Consider the following 22,042-nt stretch of genomic DNA (forward strand, 5'->3'; position numbering starts at 1 on the left):
ATTAAAGATTTAAAAAGATGAGTTCAAATTGAAATAATTCAAATCTTAAAACACAGTCGTGAATTGTTGGCCACTTATTCTGGGACACCTTGTATAAATAATGAATTAAATTCTCACTTGTAATAATTAGAGCTTGTTGGCGACAGTTGATTGATGAAAGTGACAAGGAAATTTGGCGTTTGCAATGGAATTATTATAATGTCTTCAACAAAAGTCAAATAGCTGATCCTTCAGAGAAAGTTCCAATTTTTAATCTTCCATGGAAGATTCATGAACTTTAAATCAACTTATGACTGGTCAAGCCATTGCAATTCTTCAAATGACATTGACAATGACAATGAAACTCTAACATTTATTACTCCTTTCTGTTTTTGTGTTTTTCAGATTTAATTATAATATATACGTCGTCAACTTTTGGTAAAAAGGAAAAATGGAGAAAATTTTGTTCGACAAAGAAAAAGCTCTTCAACATAAATATTTCAGCTTCTTCAGTAAACAAATACACAAACCAATCACTACGACTATACAAGGAGACAGAGTTTTTGCTGGAGTTTTCATCTGTGCTCTTGTAGGTACCAAACGTTGAAATGCATGGATGCATGATGCCCCGTTCACAATTCCTCTGTTAATGCTGAGATTTGTTTACACATGCTTTATTGTTTGAAGTAAGAGCAAAACAAAACTAAATAGGTACTTACACTTGGGATATTGTCGTTGTTGCATACTCCCTCACTGAGTAGTCTGTCCCTGATTTCCCAAGCAAAAATAGATGGACACTCTCTCTTGAAATCGGCAATCTTGTTTACCACAGGCTGCGTTGCTACTCTTGGTTTGGACCCACCGATCGCTCTGGGTTTAATACTGCCAGTCTCGTAGTACCTACCAACAAAAAAACTTTCATCAGCCAAACCATGGAGCCATTTTTAAGGGGCATAATACCTTCCAAGAATTTTTGAGACACATCCATTGGACACCTGAAGTATCCTGGATATGTCACAGGGTCTTGCTCCGGAATGGGCTAGCTCAACTATCTTCTGTCTGGTGCTATCTGGCAAAGGTCTTCCGTTAACGTAGACTCCTCCCAGTTGGTTGATGCCGCTGTGACCCGCGGTTGAACATCCAAAGATGGTGTTTTGGCTCATGGCATGATGCATGAGCTCCTCTTCTGTAAGGAAATGACCATATTACTGATGTTGTCATAATTCATCTTTTAGTTTAATCTAAATTTCAATAATGGGTTTACAAATATGGTAGGTGAGGCAGTGCCTCACCAAATAAATTCTGAAAATTACAATAATTAAACGAATATTTTATTAATCCATTTCAACCCCAATTTCACATCTTTCGGTACGACACTGAGCATAATATCCATAATATCCATCTCAGTCTCACGATTCTTGTATAGATATTAATCTCACTTCCTCTTCAAAAAGTAAACGGTCTGCGGCATACCTAATGCGCTTCCTTTACTTTAAAAATATGTATATTAATGTATATTAAAATAATAATAATGATTTTTTTCTAATGTGTCTCACCATCTTATACTCTCACTAGCCCCCACTGATGGGTTTGTAGCTTTAGGACAGGTGAAATCAAACAAATCCTTATTGAATTGTAGACGTTTCGATCCCATGTTTGGATCTTTAACAAATGGTTAACAAAGTGAGTTCAGGAATGAGATTATTGGTACACTACTGTACGATTAAATGGATGCTGATACAAATATAGTAGAATAGTCGCGCATAAGCAACTGGATGTGAAGACTCATATGACTAACAACATGGACGCCCGCAGAAATTTTTCTCAGGGGGGGCAAAATGAAAATTATTGAAAAACGATAAGGTGTTCATGATTGTCATTGAAAATCGGGAAATTGTAGAGAATCCATTACTTTCCTTTTTTCCATGTCCTTTGGATTGAGAAAGTAATATTGAGGGTGTTGTGCTGAAAAATCACGCAATCAAAATCTCAGGGGGACCATGAAATGAAATGAAATTAAGATTAGGTAATAATCCTAAAACTCGGAGATTGGGTAGACAAGAGTATGGTTTTTTCAACCTCAATTTTAATACATACTTAAAATGTACCCATGATTCCACTGTGAACTCGAATTATTTCAGATCTCCTTGACTCTTATTGAGTCAACATATCCTTTCTTTATTGGGAGCACACTCTTTTCATTAAGATCATCATCATATTTTTTATTAGAGGAAAGCCAATCTTTCGGTATGAAAAAATACATAAGTAGATAATATTTTGTTTTTTATTTCATTTCGGACTAAATATAATTGCATTATAGTGGGAAAATCGAATTTTCAATCTACATGCGTCGATTAGTGTTGGATTCCGCAGCTTTTTCATCATTTTCATGTTTCCGTATTGAAATCGGGAGTTTACGTAGGAAATTACAAAGCTCACTTCGATAATTGAATGATACACTCAATAGCGCCAATGAAATTAATGAGAAAATTCTATTTGGGACCGTTTGCATTGGATGAAAAAAAAAATGAATTCGAATGTTCAAAAGTAGGTTGTTTTATATGGCAACTTGCGTCATTGTTTGATATGTGGATGTGAGCGATTTCAGACTGATAACTGGTACTAATAATGTGCAAATAAAAAAAAGCAGAAACAACACTGACTAAATAGTGTTGTTTGTCATCTACACTTGAAATAATTTTGAGCGTACCTAATCGTTCATTTATGGCATATAACATATGCCTATTTTGCGTTTGTTGGTCTATTATTTCCGAAAATGAACATTTTGAAGTCGTTCAAGGAATGAAAAATTGAGTTTGAATTTGTAGAATTTGAAAGCCGTCTGAAACTTAACTAGCTATAGCATCAATTCATGAATTTTAGAGTTAAAAAATTCATAATAATAATAACAATAATGATAATAAACAAAAAACAATTTGAAATTATATTAGCAATCGCAAGAAATCATTTAGAATATTATGAATCGAATCGAGGGCAAAATTATCATTATTGTTATTATTATTATGAATGTTATTCTCATTATTATATTGTTTTTGATTGATCTACTCGTTCATTTAGCCAACGATCATATTATTAGATAATATTCATTCGTATGTGTGAAGTTCAAAAAGTTCATAGAAAAAAAAAATTATTTTCAAGAATTCGTGGGTTAATATCGGAAGTTCCATTCATAGTTAGCTTCCAACACTTGGACTTCTATATTCTACCCAGATAGTACTGTATTGTATCAAAACTGCAGACATTTTCACGGATTCGTTTGTCTGTGAGATGCTATCATCAATTTCGAGACATTCTGAGGAAAATGTCTTGGCACCCCATTGTCAGATTATCGAGATTTGTGAGAAACAAATCACATATCATATGTAAATGAGATCAATAGTGATCACAATTGTTATCCCTGAGGATATATGATTATGATTTTCCCATTTTCCCCCATTACAGCTAGCGGTGCCTGGTTATGAACATTTTGGCTAACATATTTGATATTATTGGACATCAGATATATGAGGATTCAGTTATTATGGCCTGTCTTAAAAAAATCTCACAATATGTCGTTTCTCGGTCATGTGAATATTCTGTGTGGCATGAAAAGATGTATGGAAGATCTTGGATTTTGTATCTCATTTCATAGCCAATGTGGAGCAGTGTATAAAAAATTATCGATGGCGGTGCCTAATATAACCAAGGTAGATCATTTCTCAGTCGGGTTCTGGCCGCCGAACATCCAAATTCCATCAAAACCAGAAATGAGAGCTCCCCAATTGATGAGCAAAAACCCCAAAAATTGCAAAAAATTCATTTTCAAAGCTCCATATCTCGAAAACTGTCCATTTTTGAGCTTTGTGGCTAAGGACTTTTCTGATCAGTTCATCAAGAACTACAACATATCAAAAATTCAGCCAAATTCACGGAAAGCCATTTCCCGTACTAAACGTGCGGGGTCCTTTGAAAAAAATTATTTCTAGGAAACTTGGTAAAGCATAATCATGAAATTTGTAAAATTGCTAGGATGAAACGGAATATAATTTTCATTGGGAAGCAACACTCTCTATAGAAAAACCGGTTTACAAACATCGATAGACCCCTCACGAAAAAAAAAACAAAACGAACAACATGATGTGGATGAATTAATATTGGAAAAAGAAGAACTAACAATCAAAAACAGGAAGTAACTTACTCATATTGAACATATTGATAAAGACAATAGGTGACAAACATAACCGGCGTGAACTTGGCAGCCACTTTTCAGCAGCCGAATTCATTCCAGCAGCCAAACGACCAGTGGCGTCGGTAGAATTTAAAACTAACGAATCGATCTGTTTTTGGGGTGCAACGCAAGAATTTGCTTTTTGAGTTTACTTGAACGACTTCAGTCAAGTTTTTATGACATTTCAATGCATGAAATAATATTATAGATGAACTTGAATTATGCTGATCAATGAAACGACGGGGTATATACAAGTATTTTCACGAATGAAATCTTGAAAAACGTTTAGCCAAGTCGATATTTGGAATACTTACTCTTCAATAGGAACAGAATAACACATCCGAAGCACATTGATTTGCAGGCCGTCTAAGGGGTAGTTTACACTTGTGAATTTTTCGAAATTTTCAAAAATGACCCTGTTAAAAATGTTTAGCCAAATTCATATTTGGTATTCCTACTCTTGAATAGCTAAAGAATAACATATCCGAAGGATTTTGATTTGCAGGCCGTCTAAGGGGTAGTTTACACTTGTGAATTTTTCGAAATTTTCAAAATTGATCATGTTAAAAATGTTTAGCCAAATTCATATTTGGTATTATTACTCCTAAATAGCTAAAGAATAACATATCCGAAGGATTTTTATTTGCAGGCCGTCTAAGGGGTAGTTTACACTTGTGAATTTTTCGAAATTTTCAAAATTGATCATGTTAAAAATGTTTAGCCAAATTCATATTTGGTATTATTACTCCTAAATAGCTAAAGAATAACATATCCGGAGGATTTTTATTTGCAGGCCGTCTAAGGGGTAGTTTACACTTGTGAATTTTTCGAAATTTTCAAAAATGACCCTGTTAAAAATGTTTAGCCAAATTCATATTTGGTATTCCTACTCTTGAATAGCTAAAGAATAACATATCCGAAGGATTTTGATTTGCAGGCCGTCTAAGGGGTAGTTCACACTTGTGAATTTTTCGAAATTTTCAAAATTGATCATGTTAAAAATGTTTAGCCAAATTCATATTTGGTATTATTACTCCTAAATAGCTAAAGAATAACATATCCGGAGGATTTTTATTTGCAGGCCGTCTAAGGGGTAGTTTACACTTGTGAATTTTTCGAAATTTTCAAAATTGATCATGTTAAAAATGTTTAGCCAAATTCATATTTGGTATTATTACTCCTAAATAGCTAAAGAATAACATATCCGAAGGATTTTTATTTGCAGGCCGTCTAAGGGGTAGTTTACACTTGTGAATTTTTCGAAATTTTCAAAATTGATCATGTTAAAAATGTTTAGCCAAATTCATATTTGGTATTATTACTCCTAAATAGCTAAAGAATAACATATCCGGAGGATTTTTATTTGCAGGCCGTCTAAGGGGTAGTTCACACTTGTGAATTTTTCGAAATTTTCAAAATTGATCATGTTAAAAATGTTTAGCCAAATTCATATTTGGTATTCCTACTCTTGAATAGCTAAAGAATAACATATCCGAAGGATTTTTATTTGCAGGCCGTCTAAGGGGTAGTTTACACTTGTGAATTTTTCGAAATTTTCAAAATTGATCATGTTAAAAATGTTTAGCCAAATTCATATTTGGTATTATTACTCCTAAATAGCTAAAGAATAACATATCCGGAGGATTTTTATTTGCAGGCCGTCTAAGGGGTAGTTTACACTTGTGAATTTTTCGAAATTTTCAAAAATGACCCTGTTAAAAATGTTTAGCCAAATTCATATTTGGTATTCCTACTCTTGAATAGCTAAAGAATAACATATCCGAAGGATTTTGATTTGCAGGCCGTCTAAGGGGTAGTTCACACTTGTGAATTTTTCGAAATTTTCAAAATTGATCATGTTAAAAATGTTTAGCCAAATTCATATTTGGTATTATTACTCCTAAATAGCTAAAGAATAACATATCCGGAGGATTTTTATTTGCAGGCCGTCTAAGGGGTAGTTTACACTTGTGAATTTTTCGAAATTTTCAAAAATGACCCTGTTAAAAATGTTTAGCCAAATTGATATTTGGTATTCCTACTCTTGAATAGCTAAAGAATAACATATCCGAAGGATTTTGATTTGCAGGCCGTCTAAGGGGTAGTTTACAGTTGTGAATTTTTCGAAATTTTCAAAATTGATCATGTTAAAAATGTTTAGCCAAATTCATATTTGGTATTATTACTCCTAAATAGCTAAAGAATAACATATCCGGAGGATTTTGATTTGCAGGCCGTCTACCGGGTAGTTTACACTTGTGAATTTTTCGAAATTTTCAAAAATGACCCTGTTATTCCTTAGCTATTTAGGAGTAATAATACCAAATATGAACTTGGCTAAACATTTTTGAGAGGGTCATCTTTCAAAATTTCGAAAAATTGACAAGTGTAAACTACCCCTCAGACGGCCTGCAAATAAAAAACCTTCGGATATGTTATTCTTTAGCTATTCAAGAGTAGGAATACCAAATATGAATTTGGCTAAACATTTTTAACAGGGTCATTTTTGAAAATTTCGAAAAATTCACAAGTGTAAACTACCCCTTAGACGGCCTGCAAATCAATGTGCTTCGGATATGTTTTTCCTTAGCTATGTAGGAGTAACAATACCAAATATGAACTTGGCTAAACATTTTTAACAGGGTCATTTTTGAAAATTTCGAAAAATTTACAAGTGTAAACTACCCCTTAGACGGCCTGCAAATCAAAATCCTTCGGATATGTTATTCTTTAGCTATTCAAGAGTAGGAATACCAAATATGAATTCGGCTAAACATTTTTAACATCATCAATTTTGAAAATTTCGAAAAATTCACAAGTGTAAACTACCCCTTAGACGGCCTGCAAATAAAAATCCTTCGGATATGTTATTCTTTAGCTATGTAGGAGTAATAATACCAAATATGAACTTGGCTAAACATTTTTAACAGGGTCATTTTTGAAAATTTCAAAAAATTCACAAGTGTAAACTACCCCTTAGACGGCCTGCAAATCAATGTGCTTCGGATATGTTTTTCCTTAGCTATGTAGGAGTAATAATACCAAATATGAACTTGGCTAAACATTTTTAACAGGGTCATTTTTGAAAATTTCGAAAAATTCACAAGTGTAAACTACCCCTTAGACGGCCTGCAAATCAAAATCCTTCGGATATGTTATTCTTTAGCTTTTCAAGAGTAGGAATACCAAATATGAATTTGGCTAAACATTTTTAACAGGGTCATTTTTGAAAATTTCGAAAAATTTACAATTGTAAACTACCCCTTAGACGGCCTGCAAATCAAAATCCTTCGGATATGTTATTCTTTAGCTATTCAAGAGTAGGAATACCAAATATGAATTTGGCTAAACATTTTTAACAGGGTCATTTTTGAAAATTTCGAAAAATTCACAATTGTAAACTACCCCTTAGACGGCCTGCAAATCAAAATACTTCGGATATGTTATTCTTTAGCTATTCAAGAGTAGGAATACCAAATATGAATTTGGATAAACATTTTTAACAGGGTCATTTTTGAAAATTTCGAAAAATTCACAAGTGTAAACTATCCCTTAGACGGCCTGCAAATAAAAATCCTTCGGATATGTTATTCTTTAGCTATTCAAGAGTAGGAATACCAAATATGAATTTGGCTAAACATTTTCAACAGGGTCATCTTTGAAAATTTCGAAAAATTCACAATTGTAAACTACCCCTTAGACGGCCTGCAAATCAAAATCCTTCGGAAATGTTATTCTTTAGCTATTCAAGAGTAGGAATACCAAATATGAATTTGGCTAAACATTTTTAACAGGGTCATTTTTGAACATTTCGAAAAATTCACAAGTGTAAACTACTCCTTAGACGGCCTGCAAATCAATGTGCTTCGGATGTGTTATTCTGTTCCTATTGAAGAGTAAGTATTCCAAATATCAACTTGGCTAAACGTTTTTCAAGATTTCATTCGTGAAAATACTTGTATATACCCCGTCGTTTCATTGATCAGCATAATTCAAGTTCATCTATAATATTATTTCGTGCATTGAAATGTCATAAAAACTTGACTGAAGTCGTTCAAGTAAACTCAAAAAGCAAATTCTTGCGTTGCACCCCAAAAACAGATCGATTCGTTAGTTTTAAATTCTACCGACGCCACTGGTCGTTTGGCTGCTGGAATGAATTCGGCTGCTGAAAAGTGGCTGCCAAGTTCACGCCGGTACAAACATAAATAAACAAGAACCGTTTAAACATCAGCGCATGCAATTACATATTGCGAGGTTGCCGATATGACAAAATCATCGGAGAACATAGCGCTAGCTACATGTTTTGATGTTGTCGATGTGACTAAATTGTCGGAGGAAGTAGCGACAAAGATTCAACAAGATTCAACAAAAAATGAAATACACACCGAAAGGAAAATCAAATCATCGAAAAAAAATATAGGTAGTTCCAGGTGGAATAACTAATAAAGAATGATAGCTCTAGCGGAAATGCTTTCAAAATAGATGCTAATCTAGAGCTGTTATATGAACATCTATGGCAACCAAGAGTTTGACCTCATATCATTATAATAAAGCAGTATCAGTTTTTTCGACGGAGCAAAATAAATGAGCAGACATGTGACAGGAATTTCCAAATGAAATATTGAAAAACTGGACATAATTCTATATCAGAATATACGATATGATATAAAAAGATGGCCAATATGAACTTGGTGTCAATTGAAAACCATATCGGCCATTCATGAATATGAAACGAATACTCACCTTTAGGTATATGCATTTATAGTGCTCCGGAAGGTTCTGTTTTATAAAAAACTAGAACAAACAATCGACTCTATAATTCGTTTTAATGTATTTATTACAAAAGACCTTTATATAAACTTTTCAACAAAGAGTAATGATGAACAAAATTAAAAAACTCCTAAAATACTTTGGTGTCAGATCATCTGGTAAAACAACACCTGGAAAAACTATAGTAAGGTTTGCTTTGTAAACAAATATAAAACTCACCTGAAAGAATAAAAAGTGTTGACTGGAGTCAAATATATTTAAATATTTCATAGAACGTTTTTCGACGTCTTTAAAGAATGTTTCTTTTTTAAGGAATGGCGAAAGATATGAAATTATCAAAAGTTTTGGACATAAAACAGTTGTTATTCACCATTGCCGAAGTCACAAAGGAGGAGACTGCATTCACCATTTAGAAGAAAAGGAAGCATATCTGATGAACAAATTCAACGAAAAAAATACTGCAATTGTAAACAGTGAAAATATAAATAAAAACTATTTTGTCATTACTTAACTCAAAAAATCAAAATCGGAGTGTCGCAAGAGTCCGTTCTAGGCCCAATATTATTCATAATCTTTATGGATTTCAACTGAAATTTTTATGATAAGAAGGATAAATCTACAATGGGAAAGATTGCTGCAATTTTAACCTACCATGCGCTTCTTCGCGGCTTCTTGCCATCTGATTATATAATATGGTATTCCTCTTCGCGTAATCACACATTTCTGAAACAAAAGTATACAATTAGAATAAAAGCAGAACTATTTAAAAGAACAAACTGCAGACAAGCCTTCAGGTATCACTGTATCAGATACTTTTAGTGTCTAACCTACTTGCACAAACATTACGAAACAAAAACTCAAAAGTCGTTTAGATATTCAGAAACGAAAATGTACAATCACTTACCTGATGAAGTTTAAGCACTGCACGAAACATTATTCAAGAGGAGACTGAGGGAATTCCTAACCAATAATGTTTTTTACAGTACGGAGGAGTTTTTGGCGCACTACTATTGTACAACGATTTGAATTTTTGTCTTCTTAATTAAGTCATGTTTAACATATACGTGTATAAGTTGAAAGTAAAAACACATTATAATGAATTTTATATATTCTGCTCGAATTTTTGCTCGAAGCTTGAAATTGATATTATTTATATAAGAGCAGAATCTCACCCCGATCCCAACAGTATTTACAGATATTAGGATAATTCTTTTTCAATATTCTTTTTAAATTTTCTATTATTTGGTTTTTGTCAGCTTGCATGAGGTTGTAAATTATTATTTCAGAACTGAATAACAATACAAATTTTCGAAAGGCCATATTCACGTAACCCCTAATCGAAATTAACAAATTTAACCAAGCCCAAAATTTTAAAAACACAGATATTGTGACGAGATGATCTGTTCAGGGACTCAAAAAGAGTGCCAAATACCAACCTCGACAGACACATAGCTTTGTTGAAAAGGTTCTCTAGAATGAATGAATTGTAATGAGAATACAGTGAAATCTTTGAAAATATATCCTGAAGAGTGTAAAATATGTATTTTTGCATAATATGCGCCAAAACTCCTGACTTCACTTAAATGTTTGTGACATTTTCATTATCTCCACATGTAAATTACACTCCTGGAGTTTGACCCTTTCCTGCGGACTCGCCCCCAACCTACAAGCTGGCCAGATTTATACACCTTTACAATTTCAGCCCTGTCCAGAGCGGTCACCCATCCAGGTGCTGACCGTCAATTTTTTTTCCCAAATGACGAATCCATATCAAGAAATTAACGATACAGAACAGATATAACCAGATTCTATTGTGGTTCTAATCGTTTCCACGCTGAGCGCTGTATGAAAATGGCGTCCTTTGTTGACTCCGCAACTTGAGTTCACGACGGCAGAGCGTCGCTACGCCAAATTGCATTAGCCTTAACATTACATGGCGAATTGCGGACGTACCCAGACGTGAAAGGGGCGGGGGTGTAGGGGAGAGACAAGGGGAAATACGATGAATAAGGAACCCTGAGCTGGTGAAGGTAAATTAATGAAATTCCAGGGTTGTTTGAAGCTTTATGGGTAAGGTCGCCTGGATAGGGCACTAATCATGAACCTACCTCCGGTTTGCAGTCTCAGATATTCGGCACAGTCTTCTGATCTTTGTGGTTGCAACAGAGACTTGAAAGAGTCTTGAAGAGTTGATAAATCATCGTTACCAGAACTTAAAATAAAAAAGGCCATTTTTGAAATTTGAATATGCAATAAATTGAAGGGATTCTTTTTGAAATAATCAAGTTAACCATGCTTTGACCTTGAAGGTGACCTTCAAATTGGTATTTGACTCACTCAAAAGAAGGTAGAGAAAGATGTCACGGATTAGTTTAGTTTTTTAGCGTTGAATTCAAATATTTACAACAGAAGGATTAATATCCTATGTGTTTGAGATATAGAAACTTGTCTTGGGGTATAAGGTCCAAAACGTATAGTCTTACAATTATTCAGACGTTTTTTCCTTTTTTCTTAGTTGTAACAATGTAGCTTCAATACAATTGTTATTATAAATTCAAGAAAAGCACTGACGTCGAATCAAGAAAATGTTGCGCTTCCATTCAGTTAAAGTGAATTTTAGTGATTAAGTTGAAGAATACTACACTGCTGAACATATTGCATAGATTTTTAACAGTTTCCACCCCTCATTGATAGTATGCTCAGGCGTAATCTTTTAAGTGTAGAAGGATTATACTTAATACATAATACATAAGATTTTAATTGAAATTGTCTCTTTTTTGTTTCATTTTTTGCCTTACTATTACTTTCTTTAGTTAGTTATTGTTCCTATATTTTTTATCGACATAGATAAACGCTTTTTATCATATTAGTGTTAACTTCCTGCATAATGCAAATTTTGTAAGTTTTGTAAGAAATGTAAATTATACTCAACAATCCTAGAAAACTTATTAGGAAATTGTTTCAACTGTAATTTTCGAGATTTTGGGATATGAAATAGTAATCACAAAATTCGTGTGAAATTTCAAGCTGATCAAATTATCAGAACCAAAGAAAATTCAAGAAGAATATGGAAAAAGAAATATCCAAGAATTTTGAGTGTTGAGATTTCGCGAGTACTTATATTTACAATAACAAGTACAAAATCTCTTGTCGATAGCTTTACCAGAATTATGGAAAAATGATGCAAAACATTTTGTATTTTGACTAGTAGGATATACATAAAAGATGTATTTTGTGACCAATATTTAGTATTTGTGTGAAAAAATTAGATAATTCAAGATTATGCAGGTAAATATAAAATAACAATTTCAAACTTCAACCGAAATTTAGTGTTGATCTGGTATCCAGAGTAATAGAAAATTCAAGCAGAATATCGAAATAAAAATGTGGAAAGAAGAAGACGTTATGTCAGAAGCTTTTGAGCGCGTATTCATGCACTTAGTTCACCTCCCTCGTCATGACGAAATGATTAAATATAGTCAAAAAGGTGAAATTCCTTTGGAACATTTAATGTCCCACTCACCAAATTTCATTGAAATCGAGCTAGTAAAGCGAATATGAGATCCTCTTATCTCAGGTCTGTTCATGAGCAAGAACAAGACGGAGCGTGCGTCTAGCTGAAGGAGCTGGCATTTTTTGAAATCACTTATTAACCGATCCAACGCCAACGGTTATCTACTGAAACTCACACCACAATTAATCAAAATTAGATGAGAATTGTAGAAGTTGACGCTGTTACAAGGATGTGAGGACAAACAGACAGATATGAAATTAAAGTTGTTCAAGATGACTTGAATGTACTCTGCGAAGAGGAATTTCAAAATTGAAAACCCTGAAATTTTTAATCCTTAAAGTATTCACAAAGCTTCATCTACTTTTTGTACACCCAGAAGCAATATTATTGTCTTTCAAAAGTTTTCGAGTTCTGAGTTTTTGAATACGATATTTCAAATTAGAAACACCCCCGAACACAAACCCATCGGAAATCCATCCATTTCACTCAATCAGTTACGAAAAAGCATCTGAAAATCAAATATAGCCGCACACTCGACAACGTTACAACAAGCCTTCTGACGCACTACCCCCACTCACTCGAGCTCCTGCGGGAATTGCACAGGTCGATCAACCGAAAACCCAGCCACTCTTCAATTAAAACCGCAAATTAGATCATCCCACAACACAATTAGGGGTAGTACACCCTCTGGAAAAAAGTCCCATAGCGCCACTTCTGAGTCTTTTGAAGGATAGCCGCCCGCGAAGGACCAAAAGAAATCCGAAGGTCGACCACGTTGCCAGTCACGTGGTCCGCATTAGATCGGTGACTGCACACAGGAGGCGCGGCCGTTGAAAACCTCGTAATTGATGCTTAATTAAAGGACCGGTCTATATGTATATCATATCGACGGACACTTGATTACGAGTGGATGCAATCGAGTCTCAGCGTCATGCGATTAAGCTACACGTTTAGAGGGATCCTTTTGAAGTGGCTGACAATATCGGTAGTGGGGTGGGATTAGATTATAGTCTGAAGAATATCGCGTTATAATTTGGGTATTGTTCTATTCAGTGGCAACGCCAGCTTTCAAGAATAAAGTTGTCCAGCTCTATCTAGTTTACGAAAAAATCTTAGAGATGAGCGATATTTCGAATGAAAAGTCAAAGGAAATAGGACTAAAGATGAATCTTGACAAAACGAAGATAATGTGCCATAGTCAGGAAGATATCACTATAGATAACATAAGCATAAAGAAGGTGGAACAATATGTATATTTGGGGCATATGATTAAAAATGGAAAAGAAAATCAAATATTGGAAAATGCAAAACCTACGACAGCTGTATATTACCAGTGGCAACTTATGGTCTAGAAACTATGGCAATAACGAAAAAGTGGTAGAACAACTGAGAGTATCTCAAAGGGGCATGGAAAGGATTATGGTGGGTATAAGCTTGAGGGACAGAATTCCGAGCACCGAAATACGAAAAAAGACCAGAGTAACTGACATCATGAGTAGAATAGCGAAACTTGAGTGGCAGTGGGTGGCACAGGTTACAAGGCAGAGTGTGGAGAGATGGTCACACAAAGTGACGTTTTGGAGACCTCGAGAGACAAAAAGAAGCATAGGAAGACCGAGAAAAAGATGCATAGACGACATAGTCGATGTAGCCGGCAAGCAATGGATGAGGACAGCAAAAGACAGAGAAGCATGGAAAAAACTGGAAGAGGCCTATATGTCCTACACTGGATGAAAGAGGGAAGAAGAAGAAGAAGAGCGATATTTCACGAACTGTGATTTAATCACTGATATCAGAATTTCACAGGTAGTCACGGTTCTACAAAACGAATAGAGAATGGCGTGATCACAGTTGGTACAGATCACAGATCGTATAATTCCAGGGCATATCACCGTCCATAACTCTCGCATATACCAGCGCTGTATTTCTTGTTGCAATCGTAAATTTCGAAACCAGATGTTGCTCTTGCTTCGGAACCTTTTTCGACTACCATAATTGCATTATTATGACAATTTGTCGACAATCCCAGCATCCGTTTGCAACTTCTTCGGCTTTGTAAAGTATTTTTGTAGTAGTGTGCAACAAGTGTTGCTACACAAAGAAATAATAACTAAGTACATTACTGCCTGATGAATTACTGCCTAATTGGTGGTGACAATAAAATTTGAATTTTATTATTCATTAATTCTTTGAATTTGTGTGTATTAGATGCCCAAAATCATTCATATCCATAAAAGGATTTCAAAAAACTGTTAGCTCTAAAAAAATGTCACCAATTCGAGATAAACGAGCCAAGCTTAGTTTGATTCATACAAATATTGATAACAAGCTCAGCACAGAACGTCAGAGCTGATCACGTCACGCTTTAATTTCACTGATATCATAAGGTAACGATCACGTTTCACAACGTGATTCGAAAATCACGTAATCGCTCATCTCTAAAAATTTATGTTTAATATTTTTGCTCATGCGTCATTTCAAAGGTGGGCAGCTAAAATTTAGGAGGAAGATCTCCCATGGCACCTTCTAGCGTTGCCACAGTTTTTTTTAGTGCGGAGGTGGATTGTTCGAAACAAGCATTGACGTCAAGTTAAGAGTTTTTTCTACATTCGTATTTACTACCCTGTTATTTTATTTTCAGACTTAATCGTTCGTCCAGAAATTTTACATCATCATCATCTTCAGGGTCAAAGCAAGGATAACTTGGTTATTTCAAATGAATAATCCTGTATTTTATTGCAAATTGAACATGTTGAGTTCTTTGAATTTGAAACTGGGGTGTTTTGTTCCTAATTCCGAACCGTATTCAATGGCTCGTGAATATTTTTCATGTGTCGATAGATATTTTATATACATTTCGACTCTACCTTGGAATTACTTAAGGACGTTCGATATAATTACGGTGTGATTTTAATTGGTATGTAACTTAAATTATTTCAGCGAAATGAACATTTTAGCCCCACATACTATTCGAAAAATATATTCCCTTGAACAAAACAAGGACAAGAAACGAAGAATAGATCTAATATAAATAAAGTAATGGTCAGAGTTCTGTAAATATGACCATTCGAAATTTTGTTTTACTGTTGAGATGAAAACTTGCATTAGTAAACCTTACAACCTTACAATTTCGGATTTTATTTATTTCAAAACGTTAACTGTTAAAATCTCAAGGGTATTAAACATTTTTCTCCGAAGAATTAAACGGTTTTTTTTTTAATAATCACATTTGCGAAAACTCCAGGAGACAAGAAGAGAACCTTGTGGACTCCACTACTTACAAGACCTACCAAGTTCTCTTATTCAATTGACTATTAAATATAACATGGTTTTAATTCTAATGAAATGAAATTTGTTCAATTTACACTCACCTTTATGTGGCATTTTCCAAAGGGCTTCTGCACACGACGAATCTCTTAGACTGAGCGTCTTGGCGGCTGTCAGAATAGGTGAAAACCCGCCCGGCGTCGGGACGGGTTCTGAAGTGGCTCCCAGAGTGCTCACTTAACGAAAGCCCTATCTGAAATAGAAAAAAAATTTAAAACTCCAAATTCCAAGTAGATACTTATCTAATTTTTATTAAGTTGTATTTTATACTCATGTAGGTACCTACTTATGATTGAGAAATTGAGGATTTGCACAAACCAGTACTTTTCGAACTATACTAAGTTCAATGGCGTAGCAAGAATTGAAGCGCCACTAGGCAAAATAAATTTTTACGAAACCTATGAATTGATCACCGCAATGTCGATTTTAACAATGAATTAATATATAACTATCACACTGTAGAATTTGATATCATTTGAACGAAGATGAAGCACAAAAATTTATTATACAATAATTACTGAATTTTTTCTCGAAAAATTATAGGTGCAAAACATCATGTTTGAAGGTTGCTCGTCCGTAACTGATAACCACAACTAACTGAATATACTGCCAGAATTTTCTACGTTATGTCGTTATATATCGTCAAGCAAGATCTGTCTGTTTAGATGAATACAGTTATTCTCTTTGCCAACTTAATGTCACAGAGAGAAATTAAATAGACTATAAAGAAATTTTCTTAAGTGCTTTTAATGATGTTTCTATTCTTTTCTCTTGCAACAAGTCAAGAGTTTTAAGTTGATAAATTTATGACCGATCACTTTAAGAAAAAGTAGCCTTCAGAATGTAACCGAAAACTAATTTCCCCTAATATCCTCATTAACAAACTTTTCAGGGAGTCAAAGAAACACTTTGTGGTTTTATACCTACCCGAAAGCCATTGTCTGTTAAGAGAAGAAATCACGATAACAATCTTGAGGTATTATATTGACTTCGACAACTAGAGATTTATGTAATGACATATTGCGGCTTTTTGAAATAATGCTTCATGCCAAATCTGTGATGAGGAATAGAAAAGATTCTGTATATTATAGGTACCTAAATTATAAATCGGCTCTCGAGTGGTTACTTATGGTCTTGTGCAGACCAAATGGATGACATTGAAGGGCTAGTTTATGATGTCATGTAATGATAACCAACAAAGACCAAAAGGCATGAATACAGTTGGTTATTGTTAGTAATTACGAATGAACATCAGGTTATTCATTTTAAATCACCCATAGTATCTCCTTGGGCCTTGGCTCGAACCTTGAGTTCTTTTGAATTCGAAACTGGGGTGCTATGTTCCTAATTCCGAACTGTAATCAATAACTCGTGAATATTCTTTATGTTTTGAAAGATATTTCAAATACGTTTCGACTAAGGCTGGGAATCATGAATGAATGATTTGAATATTCGAATATTCATTGAATATTTATTCGAATATTCATTGCATATTTATTCGAATATTCATTGCATATTTATTCGAATATTCATTGCATATTTATTCGAATATTCATGAATATTCTCTGAATAGTTGAATATTCAGTGAATCGTCGAGTATTCATAAATAATTAGTGAATAGTCAAATATTCACTGAAAAGTTGAATATTCCATGACTAGTTTTCTATTCATGAATAATCAGTGAATACTCGACTATTCACTGATTATTCAGTGAATAGTTTTGTATTGAAAGATCAATGAATATTCATTGAATAATCAATGAATATTCATTGAATACTCACTGAATATTCATGAATAATCAAGCAATAAATTTCAAAACGACACGTTTTGGCAATGCGTAGGTTCAAAGTATAAATGCGCTTATCAAAGAAAAATTCTTAGACATACAACATACAGTCACAAATATATTTTGGGAAAATTTATGGATTTTGCTGCGAGCGAGAATATGAATTGAATGAACATATGTAGGAGCTTAGAAGAATTGACGTTGTTACTAAAAGATTGGGCGGTCAATATGAGAAAGAAAGACGGGACCGAATATAAAGAAGCAACGGTGAAGACAATGTGGAACGTTTTGTGCAAACTCTTGCGAAAAAGTACTATAATAACTATAGCATTATGATTGACCATTCAACAATATAGTATTTAAATCAGCCCGACATGCCCACGATGCAGTGGTAATAGATCATCTATAGAAAAGCAACGAATCTAATGTTTAGTTAAATTTTAATGGGCATAAATTTTTTGGTCCAAAAAATTTCAGCCGAATATCCCTCGGGCATTGATAAATGTCTCATAATTTTATGACAAATTTCTCAACGAGCTTTCGATTGTCATAAAACTATCTCGTCCATTATCAAAACAATCAATTTTTGAAGAATTGAACTTGTTAACCAGAATAATTAAAAATATATCGCTTGATCACTTTATCGGCGTTCTCAGTTTTAATTAAAAATAATGTTTTGTTCGAGTGGATACATTTTCTTTTAGAATGCCAATTCTTGTTCAGCATACCTAAGACTCTCACGAAAGGCTAAGTGAAGATTAAACTACGAGACAAGAGTATGATGCTGACACCAGAGACGAAGATTTGCACAGGTACTTAGAGTTAAAAAGTTGTCATTCTTCCTTTAACTTCTGCATTCTAAGATACCAACTTGCTAGCACTGATGTATTCCCAAAATCAAATCAAGATGTGTGGGATGCGTCAAAACTCTGTCATAAACCAAAAATAATCGATGATATACAACTACCCGATTACCAATCACACGCTCATCAGGAGCACCGAAAAAAAAATTACTCCTCCTCATTATCCGAAGACATCCAGCGTACTGGGAGGTATCGAAGATCTCCGCGTATATTTCAATTGATACAAAACAATTTTTTTCAACCCGTCCTTCCCTTTGTTCATCCTCTCTCTCTCTTTCTCTCTCTCTGGTCCGACACAACGATCAATTGCAATCAGCGGCGCTGCCAACATCACACAGAGAAAATTTGTCTTCATTTGCAGCGTCCGTAGCCGGATCTCCTGCCGAGAACAATGGTCTCGGCCTGTCAGGATGCCATGCATCATCTCGCTACTCCCGTGATTCCTCTCGTTCGTCTTTTTTGAACCCGGTGGTCGACGATTTTCGGCCCGTCCGGTGGCTACCGCTCGCTGCGTTTCTGTTTGTTTGGTTGGTATTTTGACAGCGAATAATTTAGACGTCGATGGCGCGTCGAATGTCAATATGCGGCGTACGGTTCGGTTTGGTATTTCGTGGTCAATAACCATGTGAGATGAAGATGGAATTGATATCTATTGATATTGGCTTGGTCGTTAATGGGTTCCACAAGGGAATGTTCTAGGGCTACTAATAAACTTCCATACGGTTATGTGCGCCAGAGAGTTTCAGAATTGAATTCCTTGAATCATTTTAAGACGAAAAAGTTCTATAAACACGGACCCGCAAACGCTTTGTTTACAAGATACAGAGTGTATTTCTTACTTTTTTGCGATGATTATACCAGTTTATCGAATCTTTCTTAATCTTCGCTGCGATTGGGCGAATAAGTACCAAAACTTATAATTAATTTAATTATCACAGCTTACTAACTGGATCTTTATAATAATTCGGATTTTCCTGCGGATTGCTAGAGAATTGTTTGAATTTTTTTCTCCAAATCTGTAGCAGATACGAAAAATCTATAAGAACCAAAAAAAGTTCTGGGAGAGAGAAGCACTGTTCCAGAAAAAATATAACTCTATAGATTTGCATTCAAAATAAGCATATGACATGATGAAATTTGAAAGATGCTATGAGATAAAAACTTAAAAAATATCAAAATTTAACACCTTCTATCTTGAAAACAAAGAGTTTGCTGGCCCATGTTTATAGGTTTAGTTTTTAAGTAATGATCCGAGTAATCGGTCATTTTCGTTTGTACTTCCAATTTAGGAACACTCTGTGAAGATAGGATAGATGTCTTAGGAGATTTCACAATATGGCTGTTTCATACTTTCATAGTTGAAGTGTAGTTCAATAAGGCCAACAAAGTGAGAAAATCTCACGAATCGCGCAGAAATAAGATGAAAATATCGAAATAAATATAGATATAAAGATTGTTTTTTCTTCGAGCTTAATTTGTATGAACAAATGAGTTGTGCCTATGTACAAATGCCAGCCTTGTATGTGAATAGTCGGATTCATTACATTCACCAATCGAAAGATATATTTGTAGCGCATTACATAAGGCAATTAGAATTAATAACACTGGAACATCTATACATACAGCGATCGAGAAAAGATCATCTGATTCAGAAAATAATTCAATTCGTTTTCCTTTCACGTAAAGTTATGAAACGCATGTACTAGTCGAATTATCTATAATTTTGTCATTTTGTGTTTATGTCAAGTAGGAACCTACATTCTTTTGAAGAAATACCAGAAATCATTTAAAAACCTCGCAGTGTGACTTTATTAGTAGTTTTCTCACATTTCTATGAAATCTATTGGTAGTTTCAGAAATATCTTTCCAAACTTGGCCAAAATGGTCAAGGATTTTTTTATCAAAGCCTGCATCTTTAACTCCTGTTGAAAGACAATTTTCCAGAGCTGCTCTTATAGTTACAGAAACCCGCAATAGGTCAGGCGACAAATCAATAAGATGCCTCATGTTTCTTAGATCCTGGATGGAAAATTATGAAATTAAACAAAGCCTGGAGGTTTCTCAATATTAAGAATCTTTTTCATTATTTTTTATTTTGTTATGATTTGTAGTGATTCAATTTATGTTTCTATTTCAAAACAGTTGAAAGTTTCAGTTCTTTTATACAATAAGTTTAATAAATAAAAGTTTTTTTTGTAAGGTTCCTTCTCATTTCATCATTTTTTTATTGATGTGATACTACACAATAAAATTGCTTAGAATAAAGTAGCTTGATATGATTCAAGTAACGGGTGTTTTTTTCCGAGGTATATAACCCATTTAACAGCTGTCAAGTGATTTATTCTCAGTTTGGTTTGGCAATTCATCATGAATAGACTCACGCCTGAACAACGCTTGCAAATAGTGCAATTTTATTTCGAAAATAATGGTTCTGTGCGGAATACGTATCGCGCACTACGTCCATTTTATTTTGTTTAGCGATGAAGCGCACTTCTGGTTGAATGGCTACGTCAACAAACAAAACTGCCGCATTTGGAGCGAAACACCGTTACATCCAGAAAAACTGACTGTTTGGTGCACTTTATGAGCTGGTGGAATCATTGGTCCGTACTTCTTCAAAAACGATGATGGCCAGAACGTTACAGTCAATGGTGATCGGTATAGAGCCATGATTACTAACTTTTTCATTCCTGAATTGAACAACCATGATGTCCGGGAGCTGTGGTTCCAACAAGACGGCGCAACATGTCACACAGCTCGTGCCACAATCGATTTATTGAAAGACACGTTTGGTGACCGCCTAATTTCACGTTTTGGACCTGTGAATTGGCCTCCAAGATCTTGTGATTTAACACCGCTAGACTACTCTTTGTGGGGCTATGTAAAGTCATTGGTCTATGCGGATAAGCCACAAACCCTTGACCATTTGGAAGACAACATTCGCCGTGTTATTGCCGATATACGGCCACAAATGTTGGAAAAAGTCATCGAAAATTGGACGTCCAGATTGGACTACATCCGAGCCAGCCGTGGTGGTCATATGCCAGAAATCATATTTAAAATGTAATGCCACAAGATTATCTTGCGAATAAAAAAAATTCATGTCAATCGAATAATCCATCGTTGTTTTATTGCAATTTAAAGTTCTATAGCTCTGAAAAAAATCACCCTTTACTTCATGAAAAATACTTGACTGAGATTAAAAAACCACTACTTGACTTGAAATCAAGTCAAGCTCAAGCCAAGTAGCTTGAAAATCATGCCAAGCCGTTAATCCCTAATTGTGAATCTCATGACCAATTTCGAGTTGGATTTTAAATTCAGAGAAACGAGAAAGTCGGTTTGAAAATAAGGAAATAATTCAAGGGTATATTCCTTACATACGGTATATTCCACATATCATTACCGACTTCAATTCCATCCTGCAAACCGAGACGTACGCTTATAGCAACACAAAAATCGACTACATAAAGTCTCAATAACCTTTGTGAACTCAAAGGGATAGTCTGGTAGGTATCGAAGAAAGCCATAACGACTTGCTTCTTTGACACAAGCCGTCCTCGATTCTTTTC

The 22,042-nt window shown here is 34.5% G+C and overlaps 1 protein-coding gene across 6 annotated transcripts in view; it reads right to left on the bottom strand.

Moving 5' to 3' along the window:
* The window catches only part of LOC123685146 (paired box protein Pax-6), a 73,475-nt gene that overhangs the window by 45,979 nt on the left and 5,454 nt on the right, over window positions 1-22,042 (bottom strand). For 2 of the 6 annotated variants that reach the window (XM_045624752.1, XM_045624751.1), the window contains exons 2-5: window positions 15,866-16,014; window positions 9,632-9,703; window positions 940-1,165; window positions 699-894 (exon numbers count right to left, since the gene is read on the bottom strand). In XM_045624752.1, the coding sequence (XP_045480708.1) occupies window positions 699-894; window positions 940-1,165; window positions 9,632-9,703; window positions 15,866-15,878 (507 nt within the window). In that variant the 5' untranslated portion in view covers window positions 15,879-16,014. Of the gene's footprint in view, window positions 1-698; window positions 895-939; window positions 1,166-4,177; window positions 4,215-9,631; window positions 9,704-15,865; window positions 16,015-22,042 lie in introns of those variants that run through there. The other 4 variants (XM_045624756.1, XM_045624753.1, XM_045624755.1 and 1 more) reach the window with 3 other exon arrangements.

The sequence above is a fragment of the Harmonia axyridis genome, chromosome 7 (genome assembly GCF_914767665.1).
Source record: "Harmonia axyridis chromosome 7, icHarAxyr1.1, whole genome shotgun sequence".
Lineage (NCBI taxonomy): Eukaryota > Metazoa > Arthropoda > Insecta > Coleoptera > Coccinellidae > Harmonia > Harmonia axyridis.